Here is a 14,526-nt window from a genome sequence, read left to right as displayed (position 1 = left end):
AAAGACAGGGAGTTTCCCAAGCCGCCAATGGAGGGGCCACCCACCCTCAGGACCTCCGTCTTGTCTGGGTTCATCCTCAACCCATTCTCCTGCATCCATTGCAGTACGGCCTCCAGGCAATGCTGAAGGGACAGAACGGCACCCACTGAAGTAGGTGAAAAGGAGATGTAGAGCTGCGTGTCATCAGCATACTGATGGCACAAAGCTCTACACCCTCTGATGACCCCACCCAATGGCCTCATATAGATATTAAACAGCATTGGGAAGATGATGGAGCTCTTTGGAATCCCACAATTGATTTACCAATCAAAGTCTCCAGTTTCCCTGTTCAGCCAGGAAATTTCACAGGGTTGTGGTGGTCTGGGTGTAGGTAGATAAGGTGGCTGCCTTTGTATCATTAAAAAAGGGGGGGGGCAGATCTTCAAGTGGCTGATATGTTGACATCCTACCCATGGGCATTTTGTAACCCCCCACCAAAGCATTGTACTCCCCATTTAAAAATATACCAAAAAAAGGTCAAAAAGATATATACCTGCTCCTGAAGGCCTCCAGGAGTGGTGGCTTTCATTTAGAGTTCTTGAGGGGTAAGGTCCTCTAAGATCCCCCACAAACTGAAAAATGAGAAATCCCTATCTGGACACTTTCTGTTTTGTTTTTCTTTGTTTTTCAAGTGGCATGTTTCACCCATTTCTGGGTCTGCTGTGCCCTGCAGTAGGGGCCGGAATTCACCTTCTGAGCCCGCTAATATTTTAATATTGTTTACAACTGTTCCAGAGGGATACATAATTACTAGCAGAAGAGTGTGCTACCAGCTATAGCAATGTTTGTGTGCCACAGCACAAGAGGTATATAATTCACTTCTGTTGACCCTTGCGCTACTGTATGATGCACCCATTGCTATATATTTCCTGTTCTTCTATTTTTGCTTATTGTATGTTTGTAACCTTGTTACACCATCCATTAAATATGACATAAGAGTCTCATATAAAATACTGGAATTCAGTTTGACTGTACCCAATGCAAAAAAGAGCTTCCAGTAACATAGCGAAACTAATGAAATAAAACGACTCAGTTGTAAAAACTAAAAATAAGCCTGCATAACTGAAAAAGTGGAAAATATAGTAACATTTTTGGAGTGCTTAATAGATCTTGGAGCAACTAATAATCCCGCAGTTGCCTTTTTGCTTCTAAGGAAGATGCCAATTTTGAATACGTACTTAATACACCTAATAAAGTGGGCTTTGGTTCATGAAAGCATGTGTCACAATAAATCTCTTAGTACAGATGTTGCTGCTAAATTCTTTGTTGTGCTTGTTAGCACAAGACTGTCACAGTGGAATATCTGACTTAGATACATCATGACCTCCTGAGCTATTAAGGGCAGGAATACTTTTCATTGATACACTGCCTTCTTTTCATTGATTTGCCGGAATAACTATTCATTAATGACAACATGCAGGGAAGTCTGTATAACAATAGAAGAACCACAATGTTTTGGCATCCTTAGCAGTTGCATATTTATTTTTCATGAGCATTTGTGGAGTACAATCCACCTCTTGAGAAAAATGAATATCCAGCTCTGCAGTTCTAAAATGACGACGACGGTGATTATAGAACACTAAATCAGATTTGGTAGTCTCACAGATGTCAAAAGAAAGACTTTTCCTTCCTTCCTTCCTTCCTTCCTTCCTTCCTTCCTTCCTTCCTTCCTTCCTTCCTTCCTTCCTTCCTTCCTTCCTTCCTTCCAATGATACATCTTTGAAAACTTCAGGGAATCAGATCCCACCCAACCCCCAGCCCTTGTGCTCTTTTCTGTTTCTTGATTTATTGATGTGAAATGGAACATCTGATGCTCAGATTCTTCACTTGACCGCAGAGGTACTAATCTATATTCTGGGCAGTATGCAAGGGCATGTTCATAAAAAATATTAACACCTACATAATATATTATTCCTATTTTGCTTGTTTTTAATGTGGACAGCCTTGCACACAGGCTGCTTAAATCTAGTTGAAATCAATAGAATTTACATCATTTAACAATGGGCAGAAATCCAACTAAAGCATAAGCAAATACACTTAAAAAAAACTTAAATAAAGCTTTATTTTCTAAAAAATAGTTAAAGAGTTGTTGAAACAGGAGCCCTCAACATTAATATTAAACCATCCCAATACTGCATATGTAACCATGATCAGGGGTGGTGAATAATTACTATTGCTTAACATTCCAAGACATAAGTTTAAGTGAACATTTATATAAAATGCAGAGCCGTTATTCTAGAAATGTTACTACAACCACTTTGAAATACTGGTTTAGCAAGAATACAAGTTAGCTTCAACTACTGTTAACAGTGGTACTCTTATATAACACTTATTTCTGAAAAAGTCCTATGTCCCACTAAAATATCTTAATTGCAGATCAGAATATGTTTATAACATTAATAAGCATTACAGTTTTTGGATGCTCATTTCACAAATGAGTGGGTTAAATGAAGTCCAGCCTCTTAGGCTGAGCATTCAAACATTATATTTTCTGTGCATACAGTATATGGCATGCTATAATCAGAACTAGGCTCAGTGCCAGATTACTGGGCTAAAGATTCATTCACCTGAAGATTACATGAAGGTTGATTTGTCTTTTGTTCAGTGTTGTGTCTGATAAATATTCTGACAGCACTATTATCTTACACGGGTCTCTCCTGACATTTGCTATGTGCAATTGTACTTAGGTCTCATTGGTATATAGCATTGCATCCAGGCTCAGTCATGCACAGAACAGCATCATTTAAATCAATAGGACAATTAAGCCTGGACCATCAGCCCATTAATTTCAGCAGAGGTACTCCAAGCATGACTGGGCTGGACAACCCATGGATGTTCCCTCTTATGGAAAGAAGAGGAGAAGACAATACAGTAGTGAACAGCTTCAAAGCTGTTTTCTTGAATGTTTTCTGTAATCAAGACCTGACTCTCTGGTGCTGACTTTTACTGAAAAATCCATCAGAATCAGTCAGAGTTGGAATGTTTTTACTTCTAAAAAGCTAGCATTTTGCTTGTGTTTACTTTTTAGGAGGACTTCTCGTTCAATTGCTTTTTAAAATCTATTTTATTCCAGGTTTTGCCACTCAGGAGAATAGTTAGCAGTTTAGAAGCACATTAAATTTATGCAAGAATTAGCTGTAGGTCAAAGAAACTTGATGACTGTATCTAGTGATCTAGTTTTTTTCCAGTCACCGGACAGAAACTGCCTTGTTTGTGCAGAATAACCTGTATTACTGGTAGGTTCAAGAGGAGATGCAGTTTTATATTCGCAGTGAACATTTTTCTTTTTCCTGGTTGAAGATGATTTTAGGTAAGTAAATGTGATTATTTCACACATTTTCACATTAACTCCACTGAAATCCATGCCTTGGATTCTTGGTTAGATAAATAGGCAGAGAACCAAACTGGCATTTCTTTGACATGTATTATTAAGGCTGCAAGCCAATAATTGGTTGCCTGGGAGTAAGCTTTACTGTGATGTGTGAGACTTACTTTTGGGTAGACATTTATAAGTACACAAACCTCACACATGGGGTTTGTAGTTACCACAGTAACCTCCCATTTTCCTGTCTCTCCCAAAGAAAAGATAACACAACAGCTAACCCTCCCACCTCCTATCTCTCCCAAGCGAAAAGATTTGGAGGAGACGGGATGGGTGTTTGCTGTATTAACTACAAACCTAAATTGTGAAGTTTGTGTTCACACTGTTGTGTAGGGATAGGAGATGCGGAAGGTTGTACTTAACATAGCTCACTGAGTAGTTACTTCACACAGAGGCTTCTATGACTCTGTGAGCCATTTTACAGATTAAGCGGGGATCCAGAGATCACTAGCCTCTTGTGCCACATCCAGACTTCAAATTGCAAATTGACCAAGGATATGATGTCTGTTTAGGGGCTGAGGGTGAAATAAATGACATCAGAGAAGCTTCCTGTGGCATTCCGCACCCGACTCTTTAAGAGGCTGTGTGATTCACCCATTAAGATTTTGATGTATACCTTCATTGATATAACTAAAATTATGACATAGTACATCTTCTCCACTTTTGTAAACATGTGTGGTATTAGTACACTTACTAGGAGTCGAGCTTGGCCATGATGGTTAGGGTATTCTGAGAGCTGTGGTCTGGGGGAAAAAAAAGTATTTTTTCCAAGCTCTGATTGGTAGTGCTGACAAAACAGACATCTGGAAGCCGACATTTTAGTCTGGTGTGAATCTGGCATTAGGAAAACATTTGATATGTCATGGAAAACATCTTAAAGTTCAAAACTGAAAAAGGAGGCAAGCATTACCACCCACGCAAGACATCTATTTACAGTTCATCTGAAGTAATGAAATGACATCTTGTGAAAAGTGAAATAATGACGCATCAGATTCCATAATGCTGAATAACTAAAATGGGGACACTTAATTATAGCAGCCACCTGGCATGCATGGTTATAGTGGTGATATGGAGTGTCCTTCCAGAATTACAGAAACAAATATGTTTCTTTAAAAAAAATTTAGTTTTTCCTATCTTCAAGCAAATAAAAATATATGTATTCCTACAACTGCACTTAATTATCAATGCACTGCAAACAAGTTGATTATTCCAATTTAAATAGCCATAGTTTGTCATACGCCATATAATGGACTTGATGTTTGGCAACATGGGAGAAAAAGTCTTGCCGTGGTAAAGGCAGATTTTAAAAATCTCATTGAAATCAGTACAGTTCCCTTACATGCAAGGTCCTGATCTCTGTGATCAATAGATCTCTCCCACACCTTGGAGTTCTGGAGTACCTCCTCCCTTATTTTGCCACTACAACGGCAAACTGTATGTCCAAAATCCTCTAAGGGGCGCAGTGTGCCATTTTATGTAACTTCCCGGGCTTGTTTTAAGACAGAAAATACTTCTTCTATAAAAAGAAATAGCCAACCAGTTATTTCCCTTTTCCAAAAGGGGAGAAGGCTTTCTTTGGCCTAAATGACCCAGGAGGGCCAGATTACATTTAAGTGGCAAAATGGGCATAGTCTCCCAGTTGGAAGTCAATATTTTTGCAGAGGTTGTGGGGACTGTGGGTTGCATGTTGTCCTTGGCCATCCTTTGCTCACGCCTGCTCCAGGATCATGGCATGTAAACTCTACCAAACACATGAAGAAACTGATATGAATAATGAATATGGCTTTCTTTCTTTTTGAATATGGTTTTCTTTCAGGATTACATCTTGTGCTATGACCATGAATAAATATGTGGAAGAGAATGTGTCTCAGAAGTCCTATACTACAATCAAATACTTCATGAAGATGCTGAGCAGTGTCAGTGAAACCCTTATCTTTATCTTCATGGGAGTATCTACAGTTGGAAAAAACCATGAGTGGAACTGGGCCTTTGTTTGTTTCACACTCCTGTTCTGTTTGATTTGGCGTGCACTGGGTAAGAGCCGTTTAAAACATTCTAGATTGCACTTTAACATACTTTTCAACTGAAATGCACTTCTGTTTGGTGAAACAAGGTCCTAGTCAAAGAAATAAGTAACTTCATGAGGGAAGTAGAAACTAGTTGTAAGACATGTTCTTAACACCCTTCAAAATGTATTGTAAACACATCATGGTGTGTGGATGTGTAGGCAACAGGATGTAAATTGACATATTCCATTGCCTACATATACAGATCCAGACAGGGCTGATTTACATCTGTATCCAACAAAAGTATAATATTGATGCCTGCTTAAAACACTGTGTTTGGTTTGGGAATTGATCCTTGAAGACTGGTGGAGAAAACATGAGTTTAAATGGGAGGTCTAGGTTCTACTCTCCACAGCGCTATAAAACGTACTAGTTTTTGAAGTGGTGCCTGGGTTAGTCTGTGCAAGCATATCAGACAAGAAGCAAAGCAAAACAAAAAGACAAACAAAAAAAATTAAAGAAGACAAAAATGTTGTGGCACCTTAAAGACTAATTGCTATATTTTACTGTGAGTGTTCATGGACACAGTCCGCTTCCTCAGAAACTTAGTTGGTGAGTGAGCCAGTCCCTCTTTCGTAGCCTGATCTTCCCAGGAAAACAGAAACACAGCCTTTGATCTATGAGAACAATCAGAAAACAAGGTTGGTTATTAAAATCATGTGCCATCCAGTCAATTTTGACTTATGGTGACCTTTTTCAGGGTTTTCCAGGTATAGAATATCTTGAAGTGGTTTCCCATTCCCTTCTTCCAGGTGTACCTTGGGATTGTGCAGCTTGCCCAAGACCACACAGGCTGGCTGTACTCACATAAGGCACAGTGAGGAATCAAACTCTCACCTTCAGGGTCCCCAGCCAGATACCTTAAAATACAATTAAAAAAACAAATACAATGCTCTAAAAATTGCCTTCAGGACCCACAGTTGATATAATTTCAATTAAAACCCTTCTGGAACAGGAAGGTTTTGACCTGGCGCCGAAACGTCATCAACGTTGGCGCCAGTCGAATCTGACTCGGGATACTGTTCCATAGTCTGGGGGCAGCTGCTGAAAAGGCCCTTTGCCTACAAGCCGTCCCTCTTACCTCCAGCCAGCTAACATCTTTAAGGTAAAGGTAAAGGTTCCCCTTGACAATTTTTGTCCAGTCGTGTTCGACTCTAGGGGGCGGTGCTCATCCCCGTTTCCAAGCCACAGAGCCAGCATTTTGTCCGAAGACAATCTTCCGTAGTCACATGGCCAGTGCGACTTAGACACGGAACACTGTTACCTTCCCACCGAAGTGGTCCCTATTTATCTACTTGCATTTGCATGCTTTCGAACCACTAGGTTGGCGGGAGCTGGGACAAGCGACGGGCGCTCACTGCGTCGTGTGGATTCGATCTTACGACTGCTTGGTCTTCTGACCCTGCAGCACAGGCCTCTGCGGTTTAGCCCGCAGCACCACCATGTCCCTAAACATCTTTATTAGGACACTAAAATATAAACATATCAGTTGCTCAGCTGAAGAGTCATGGAAGAACCATGAAGTAGTTATTACTTTCACTTGCCATCCAGGTTTCTTTTTCTACAGCTATTCAGGGTATAATGTTCTTTTGGATCTCATTATTTCTGTCTTGTGACTGGTGATGGGTAGCTGGGGTTTGTTTTTAAATGTTAGCTGCCCAGAGTAGTGCCTCAGCACTAGACGGGGAAAGTATAAATGCAGTGAATAAAATAAAACAAGGGTCCTAATATAAGCTCAAAGAAAGGAGGAGTGCAAGGAATTGAGGTTTAGAAGGAGGAAAGTAAAAGCAAGGGAATGGTTTATGATGGGGTGTATAAGAAATGGGATCTTCAGAAATGTATGCAGCTGTTTCCTTCCTCCAAAATTCAAAAGAGGGCCCAGGGAAGGAAAGAAGGGAGCAGTTAAATCATTCTTAGGATTTTTCACCTCTACTAAAGGAAGATTTTTTAGGATAATAATGTGATGTAAATTTAGCACTGATTTAAAATTTAATGTTAATATTTAAAATTGCCCCTTTTCAGTATGAACATAATATAATTAATTTTTTTTCAACTTAATATTTACAGTTAACGTAATGTGTCACCATTCTCCACTAACTTTCTGTCTGTTGAAATAAGAAATTTACTAGCAGGCTAGCACTATTAAAATAATAATGATAATTACATCAAGTAAATTGTGATTTATGGCAACCATTTCTAGGGTTTTCTAGACAGAGGAAATTCAGAAGTGCTCTATTATTCTGTTCTTTTGGGAGTGCCTTAGGATGGTGCAGCATGCCCAAAGCTACATAGGTTGATTCTACTCCTGGGTTTGAGACATCCAAGTTATATACTCACAAAGTGGGTTACCCAGGAAAGTGCCCTTTCACACTTGGCTTGGGAAACCCAATCTTCACCAAACTTGGAGGGATTGTAGAGGAAAGTCATGGGAATCTTCTCTGTAATTTTGGTGTCTCTAGATGCCTGTGGGGAACTTTCCTGGGGGGGGGGCTTTTTGTGGGTGCATAACGTGGACATCTGAAATCCGATCTTCACTAAACCTGTAGAGACTGTATAGAAGATTCAGAGGAAGCGTCTCTGCAATTATGGTGTATCTAAGTGCCTTGGAGGCTGTTTTATAGCCAAGAGTAACCAATTAATTAAAAATTGCTAAAATTTCATTGATTCGTGATTTGTCAGGCATTGGTTTGTACAAAAATGAATTAATGAATTAGTAATTTTTAAAATGAATTTGGTGATTCATTTTTAAATTCATGCCCATCTCTAGTAATATGAACCCTGAGGAATGTTCTGCTCAGATTTCTTTAATTTTCAGCAGACCTGGAATTTCTTCACATACTTTTTTCCTTCTTACCTTGGTAATTGGGAGCTTTGGATTAAGGAAAATCACCCACCAATCACAGTGAAAAGAAACTTTCAGCCCGTTTGTGGGGTGAGAATGAGAAACATATGGACAGAAATTCACAAAGGTGGCATTTCTTCCTCCCTAGTGTTTCTACTAATGTGTTGAAAAGACTGGGAAACTCAATCCTTTGTTCATATTTGTGACATTTTGGCTGGTCTTCATAAAAATATAGCTGAATTGTGGATTTTGTTTGTACCAACAGACCAAGATGTCTCCTTTTGGTTTTTAGATGAATGGTTGATTTGCTGGTAATGGTACAGGAACCCTTACTCTGCAAAAAGTAAACAGAGCTTACATAGGTTTTTTATAATATAATGCAAGATTTATTTATTATTTATTATTTATTAGATTTTTACCCCGCCCCTCTAGACAACATCTACTCGGGGCGGCTTACATAAATAAAAACAGATCAGAATAACATATAAAAAATGCAATTATAGCAATGAATTCAAACAACACATTTCCAAGATGGCATGACTCAAGAAGACGAAAAAAAAAATGGAAATCACTTAATTGACTGGAGGGAAGGCCTGGTTAAATAACCAAGTTTTCAACTGGTTATTTAACCAGGCCTGGTTAAATAACCAGTTGAAAATATTTGCTTCCAGGATAGAAGCAAATATTCACATTCATGTTTCTTTTTCTATTTGTGAAGAAGACAGTTATCACCAATGTAAAATGTATGTGTACTTGTTTGTTTTTTGTAGGAGTTTTCGTTTTGACTCAGATCATTAATGTGTTCCGGACAATTCCTATCACATTTAAGGATCAGTTTATTATTGCTTATGGAGGTCTACGAGGAGCCATATGTTTTTCACTTGTTTTCCTACTTCCTTCTGCTGTGTTCCCTAGAAAGAAGCTTTTCATTACTGCTGCAATTGTGGTTATATTCTTTACTGTCTTTATTCAGGTAAGAATTTTCCTGTTAATTTGTGTGTAAATAATTAGTGGTGTTTTTTTTGCACTGAAATTCTGTAAGTAGTTGTAGATGTGTCATGCTGAAGAGAAGTACATGGACTGATGCTGTTCGTTTAACAAAAGAGAGCAAAAAAATATATGGAAATAATGTCTTACGTTGTTATCTTATCTCTTGCACAATCACATCCTGCTCAAAGGTATTTTGTTTAATGGAGAAGATACATCACAAAAGGACTTCTATATAAATTGTATTCTGAACTAGTTAAGAAAGATATGTTTCTGCCTTCTCAAATCATTGTGTCTTCCTCTCAAACCATTCCCCTCCTTGATCAGTCTCTAAATCCAGTGACAAAATCACAATTTACTTCATTGTTAAGGCATGGATCCTTGATTTTCTCACTGATCATATACTCATTTTTTTCATATAAATCTTTCATTGATCATTGATCCATCCATTGCCTTTGCATTTTGTGTTCGGTATGTTGCCCTCTTGCTCTGCACAACATTGCAAAAATCCAGCAATTTCTTTTCTTCATTTCCGGATAAAACACTGTTTTTATGGTGGCCATTCAACTCCTGTGACTACCCTATAGTTTCTCCTATGGCTCCATGGACCTTTCTCCTCTATCCAGAACTTCATTGCTATAATATCACATACTTCCCCACAACTGAAGACAATGTGAAACCCTTTCTTGAATCCAGTGCCCGCATTGCTTTATAAAATAAACACTGTGTCTTTAAAGATCTCTACACCCTTCTGTTACCTACTGAATATTCATTAGTAAAACTAGAAGCTGAAAATAATGTGAAAATAGCATAGCAGAAAAGAACATTAAGGGCTGAACTAAATGTTCTTTTTTTTCCTGTTTCTGTTTCTTTTTTTCTGCACAGGGAATAACAATTCGCCCACTGGTGGAATTTCTTGATGTTAAAAGAGCAAATAAAAAGCAACCAGCTGTCAGTGAAGAAATTTATTGTCGGGTATGTTTGCAGTTTGTGTGCATCGTGTATCACTGGGAAATGAACAGAAGTGGTTTTGATAGTTTCACATATTTCCTTTTAATTGAAAATAACAGCAAAGCACAAGAAAGGGCTTTCCTGGTAGTGGCCCCATATCTTTGGAATTCTCTTACAATTCACTAATTTCCTGCTTCGAAGGTACATGCATTCCTGATCACCATTAAATTGTAAAGGAACTCATATGATTCAGAGCAGCTTTCTGTTGTGTTTTTCCTGTATGTTTCTTCATGAAGCTGATAAAATTTCTTTAGCAAAGGTACATTTGACAAGAATTACTTTAATAACATGAAAAAAGTACAGTATTGGAGAATCAGAGAAGTGCTGATAGAATATATGAATTTGCATAACAGGTACATTGCTTGTACAAGTACATTACTTGTGTCTAATACACAACACATTCTAACTAATTTACTACTAGGCACATTAGCAAGATCTATGAAACCGATATTTGGATAACCTGATCCTAAACTATTCAAAGCTTTAATATAAGGGCAATTTCTTGGCTATTTTACAAGTTTCACTGCCAAAACTTCCTGCTTTAGCAGCAAGGTTTCCCAGCTTCCTGTGAAAACAAAATCCCAGTCTTTTTCTTTCTGTCTGTCTCTCTTTCTTTCCCGTCCTTCCTTTCTGCCCCTTGTTCTTCACAGGAAGTTTCCAAATTCTGCACACTTTGATGCCTGCCCTGGTGAATCCAGTGCAGGGAAGATGCCATTTTGCAGAGGAAAATTGTTACAGTTAACAATCCTGCAGAGCTTGGTGCTTCTCCTGCCTGTCCTAGGTGACTCCTGTGCAGGAAAGGTGCCATTCTATGCTGTCGTAATAATCCTGTGAAGAATTATCCTGGAAGACAAAAAGACCACAAGATTTACAAGAAATCCCATGAGATTTCCTGAAAGATTCCTCAAAGGGAAAAAAAACAAATAAATTAATTCCTATGGAGAAACCTTGCTGCAGAGTTAAAAGGGTTTTTTCTCAGTTTCTAAGAATGAAAACTTGAGAGATTCGTGTCCCTTCCTTAAAACCACTTTTCCTGCACTTGGAATGTGTGCCTAAAATTATCCTAATAGTCGGTGTCAAGTGGCACAAAAACCAATATTTTTCATTCAGACTTTCTGGCCTCACTCAGCAGTTGATCCTCTGATCCTAGGCAGTCACAGCTGATTCCCCAGCTACAGCCTCTGGACTGTCTTCAAAGGCAGTCACACAATGTACATATTCCAGTAGACCAGTCTGCAAGTAACTGGTGCTTGGAAAGCAAGGCTAGGTCCACAGCTAGCATTCAAGCCTAAGCTTGTAGAAAGAGCCTTCTTGCCACTGAAGCTACCTGCATTTTTTAAAGCAGCACAGAATGCTTTATCGCCCCCTAGGCTGTGTACTAAGTGTTTCAAGCAGTGCTGCCTTATCCATGAGTGGTGTCACGTCCTAGTCCAGATGACCAATGTGCCAGGTCCCCAAACGTCCATTTTATCTGGATTAAGCTGCATGATGTTCTCCCTTATCCACCCCAGTATTGCATCCAGATATATGTTTGAGAGATCTGCTGTTCTCCTGAAATCATTAGCAGAAAAAAGAAGAAGTAGGGCTGTTTGTCATCTTCATATTGGTTTCTTTCTCCCAGTGGCTATAGATAGAACAGAATAAGGATAATCTGTGGACTGGGGGGGGGCATCACCACAGGCCACACCCCCTAAATCAGGTGACCTGGTTTCTTATTTTAAATAATGCTTCCAAAAGTTTCTACTCTCCTTTAAAAAAAGGAAAGTGTTGATAGTGGGGAACGACGTCTGGAGCTCTGTGATTAGGGGACACATGTGGTTGTGAACTACATTTTATCCACTTAATTATAGATGTTGAATAGCATAGAAAATAACTGAGAATACTGTGGCACACACGAGAGAGAAGCCATTCAGTGGGGCCTTATAATATATACACCATCCAAGAAGGACTGAAATCTCGGTAGTACTAAGTTTCCTAAACACAGATAAGCAGGCTATAAACACACCATAGGCAGCTGTAACAAGCACTGTTGAGTGAGCCAGCAGGAATATAAATGGCTGCATTTCCAGTATCTTGTTGTGCTACAAGTCTTGTGTAAGAGAGCCCAAGATTATGTCAGTGACTTCTGAGAGAGAAAAAATCGAGATGCCTAGTCCCCAGAGCTTTGAACCGACACGCCACAGTCTTGTGTTACCTGAGGCCAGGTTAGAACCCAGAGTAGAGTGGATCAATGCATTATTTTTGATCCCAAACTAGTTGGAGCTGAAAAGGCACCATTCTGAACACCTTTTTGAAAAGGGAAGGTAGTAAACTAAACTTCTTTAGCAAGGGTCACACAACTGCATCTTAAGGATACCAGGGACGCAACTTCCCTGAAGGAAGTATTCAGTGCCTCATAAATTCTGCCAGTTTGAGGAGATAACACATAATGATAGATTGTTTCCCACAGAGTGTACAATAGGACTCCATGAGCTATGTGGCCCAAGGGGCTATCGGTTCTACCTAGAGAGAACATGTGGCTCAGTAGGTTTCTCTATGAATGCATTAGGAATAGGCCCTGGAGCCAAAATTACTTGCATAACAGAAGAGAGGTAGGGATGTATATGGAGGTGTTCCTTTGAAAATTATGGCTAGTCCATTGCAATGTGAAGTAGTATTCCTGCGTTGAGCAGGGGGTTGGACTTGATGGCCTTGTAGGCCCCTTCCAACTTCACTTTTCTACGATACTATGTAGTAGCCAAGACGGGTTGTGATAGGAATGGGAAGAACTAGAAATACACTGAGACTTATGCCAGTCCCTTCCCCGTGCACACAGCTGTGTCACAGGATTGAATATAATACACTGAGAATTTATAGACCAGCTTGCAAATAAACTAGATCATGCTTACTTATATCAGTTGAAACTATTGTATAGTACTGTATGTCTCAAAGCCATATGAAAGGAGCAAACTGATGGGAAAACACGTCTAACAAATCTTTTTCTTCATTTCAGTTCTTTGATCATGTGAAGGCTGGGATTGAAGATGTGTGTGGACACTGGGGTCACAATTTTTGGAAAGATAAGTAAGTAATGCATGGAAGAACAAAGGGAGGAGTCCCATTAGATTCCTTATTTCAATACTGACATGCTGACGTTTGCCGATTCTACAAATTAATACAATGGAACATTCAAGTAATTTAAGCAGTTAGTTCTTTGTTTCCCAACTTTTCAATTCTCTTCCTCCTGCCTAGTCAAAGTATAAGGGTTCCAAACTTGACTTTAATTAGAGTCATATTCCAAAAATCAAAATATAAATGTATGCTAAACTTTGAAGAGCATCCAGCTGATGTTTAGTTCCATCACGAAGCCTTTCTAAATAATATTTAATTATTTTAAAAACTTATATGGAGGCAAATTGATGCTAGGAAGCCAGGAAAATGGAAGTCAGGGCTGATACTTGAACAGACATTTTCTGCGATTAGTAATGATGGTATGTCATGTCACAAACTGCACTTACTTGCACTTTGCCTTCATGCACCTGAAGATTTATTGTCTGCCAAGCACAAAGTCATCAAGTTCTGTGTGCCACTTCCCTTACTAGTAAAATCAACTTTATTGATTATCTCAGTGACTTCTGAGAGAGAAAAAAAAATCAAGTTGCCTTCCTCTCTCTATATGTGCCTAGTCTCCAGAACTTTGAACCAACACGCCACAGTCTTACATGTTTCAAGTACAGTGGACCCTCGACTTACAGACGGCTCGACTTACAGACTTTTCGAGTTACAGACTTCTCTGGCTGCAAAATTTAGATTCGACTTGCAGCCAGAGAATCGACTTACAGACCAGAAAAAAAACCAAAATGGAATAAAAATAGAATAAAAACCACTGGTTATGGGATTAATCGGTTTTCAGTGCATTGTAGGTCAATGGAGATTCGACTTACAGACTTTTCGACTTGCAGCCACCATTCCAATATGGATTAATTCCTTAAGTAGAGGGTCCACTGTACTGAGGGGGGTCATACCATTTCTTTTGTTATTGAACATAACGCCTGGCAAGGTACTTACCTTTATGGGTGTGTAACAAGCAGACATTTTATTCATTTATATTACTTACTACTTATTTAAGGGAATGTTGTCATTTGCTTTAGCTGTTCTAAAAGGACAGCATGGTGGGGATGTGCGTTTTGCTTGAAACTTAAATTAAAACAAGGTTTTAA

The 14,526-nt window shown here is 39.0% G+C and overlaps 1 protein-coding gene across 1 annotated transcript in view; it reads left to right on the top strand.

The window, feature by feature from the left end:
* Positions 1–14,526, top strand: part of SLC9A2 (solute carrier family 9 member A2) — a 54,052-nt gene that overhangs the window by 24,603 nt on the left and 14,923 nt on the right. The window contains exons 4-7 of the mRNA XM_020783979.3: positions 5,238–5,455; positions 9,100–9,302; positions 10,202–10,291; positions 13,320–13,390. Of these exons, the coding sequence (XP_020639638.3) occupies positions 5,238–5,455; positions 9,100–9,302; positions 10,202–10,291; positions 13,320–13,390 (582 nt within the window). The remainder of the gene's footprint in view (positions 1–5,237; positions 5,456–9,099; positions 9,303–10,201; positions 10,292–13,319; positions 13,391–14,526) is intronic.

Source organism: Pogona vitticeps, chromosome 3 (assembly GCF_051106095.1).
Source record: "Pogona vitticeps strain Pit_001003342236 chromosome 3, PviZW2.1, whole genome shotgun sequence".
Classification (NCBI taxonomy): Eukaryota; Metazoa; Chordata; class Lepidosauria; order Squamata; family Agamidae; genus Pogona; species Pogona vitticeps.
Note: the sequence above shows the minus strand (reverse complement) of the source record. Positions and strands in the feature narration are given on the sequence as shown.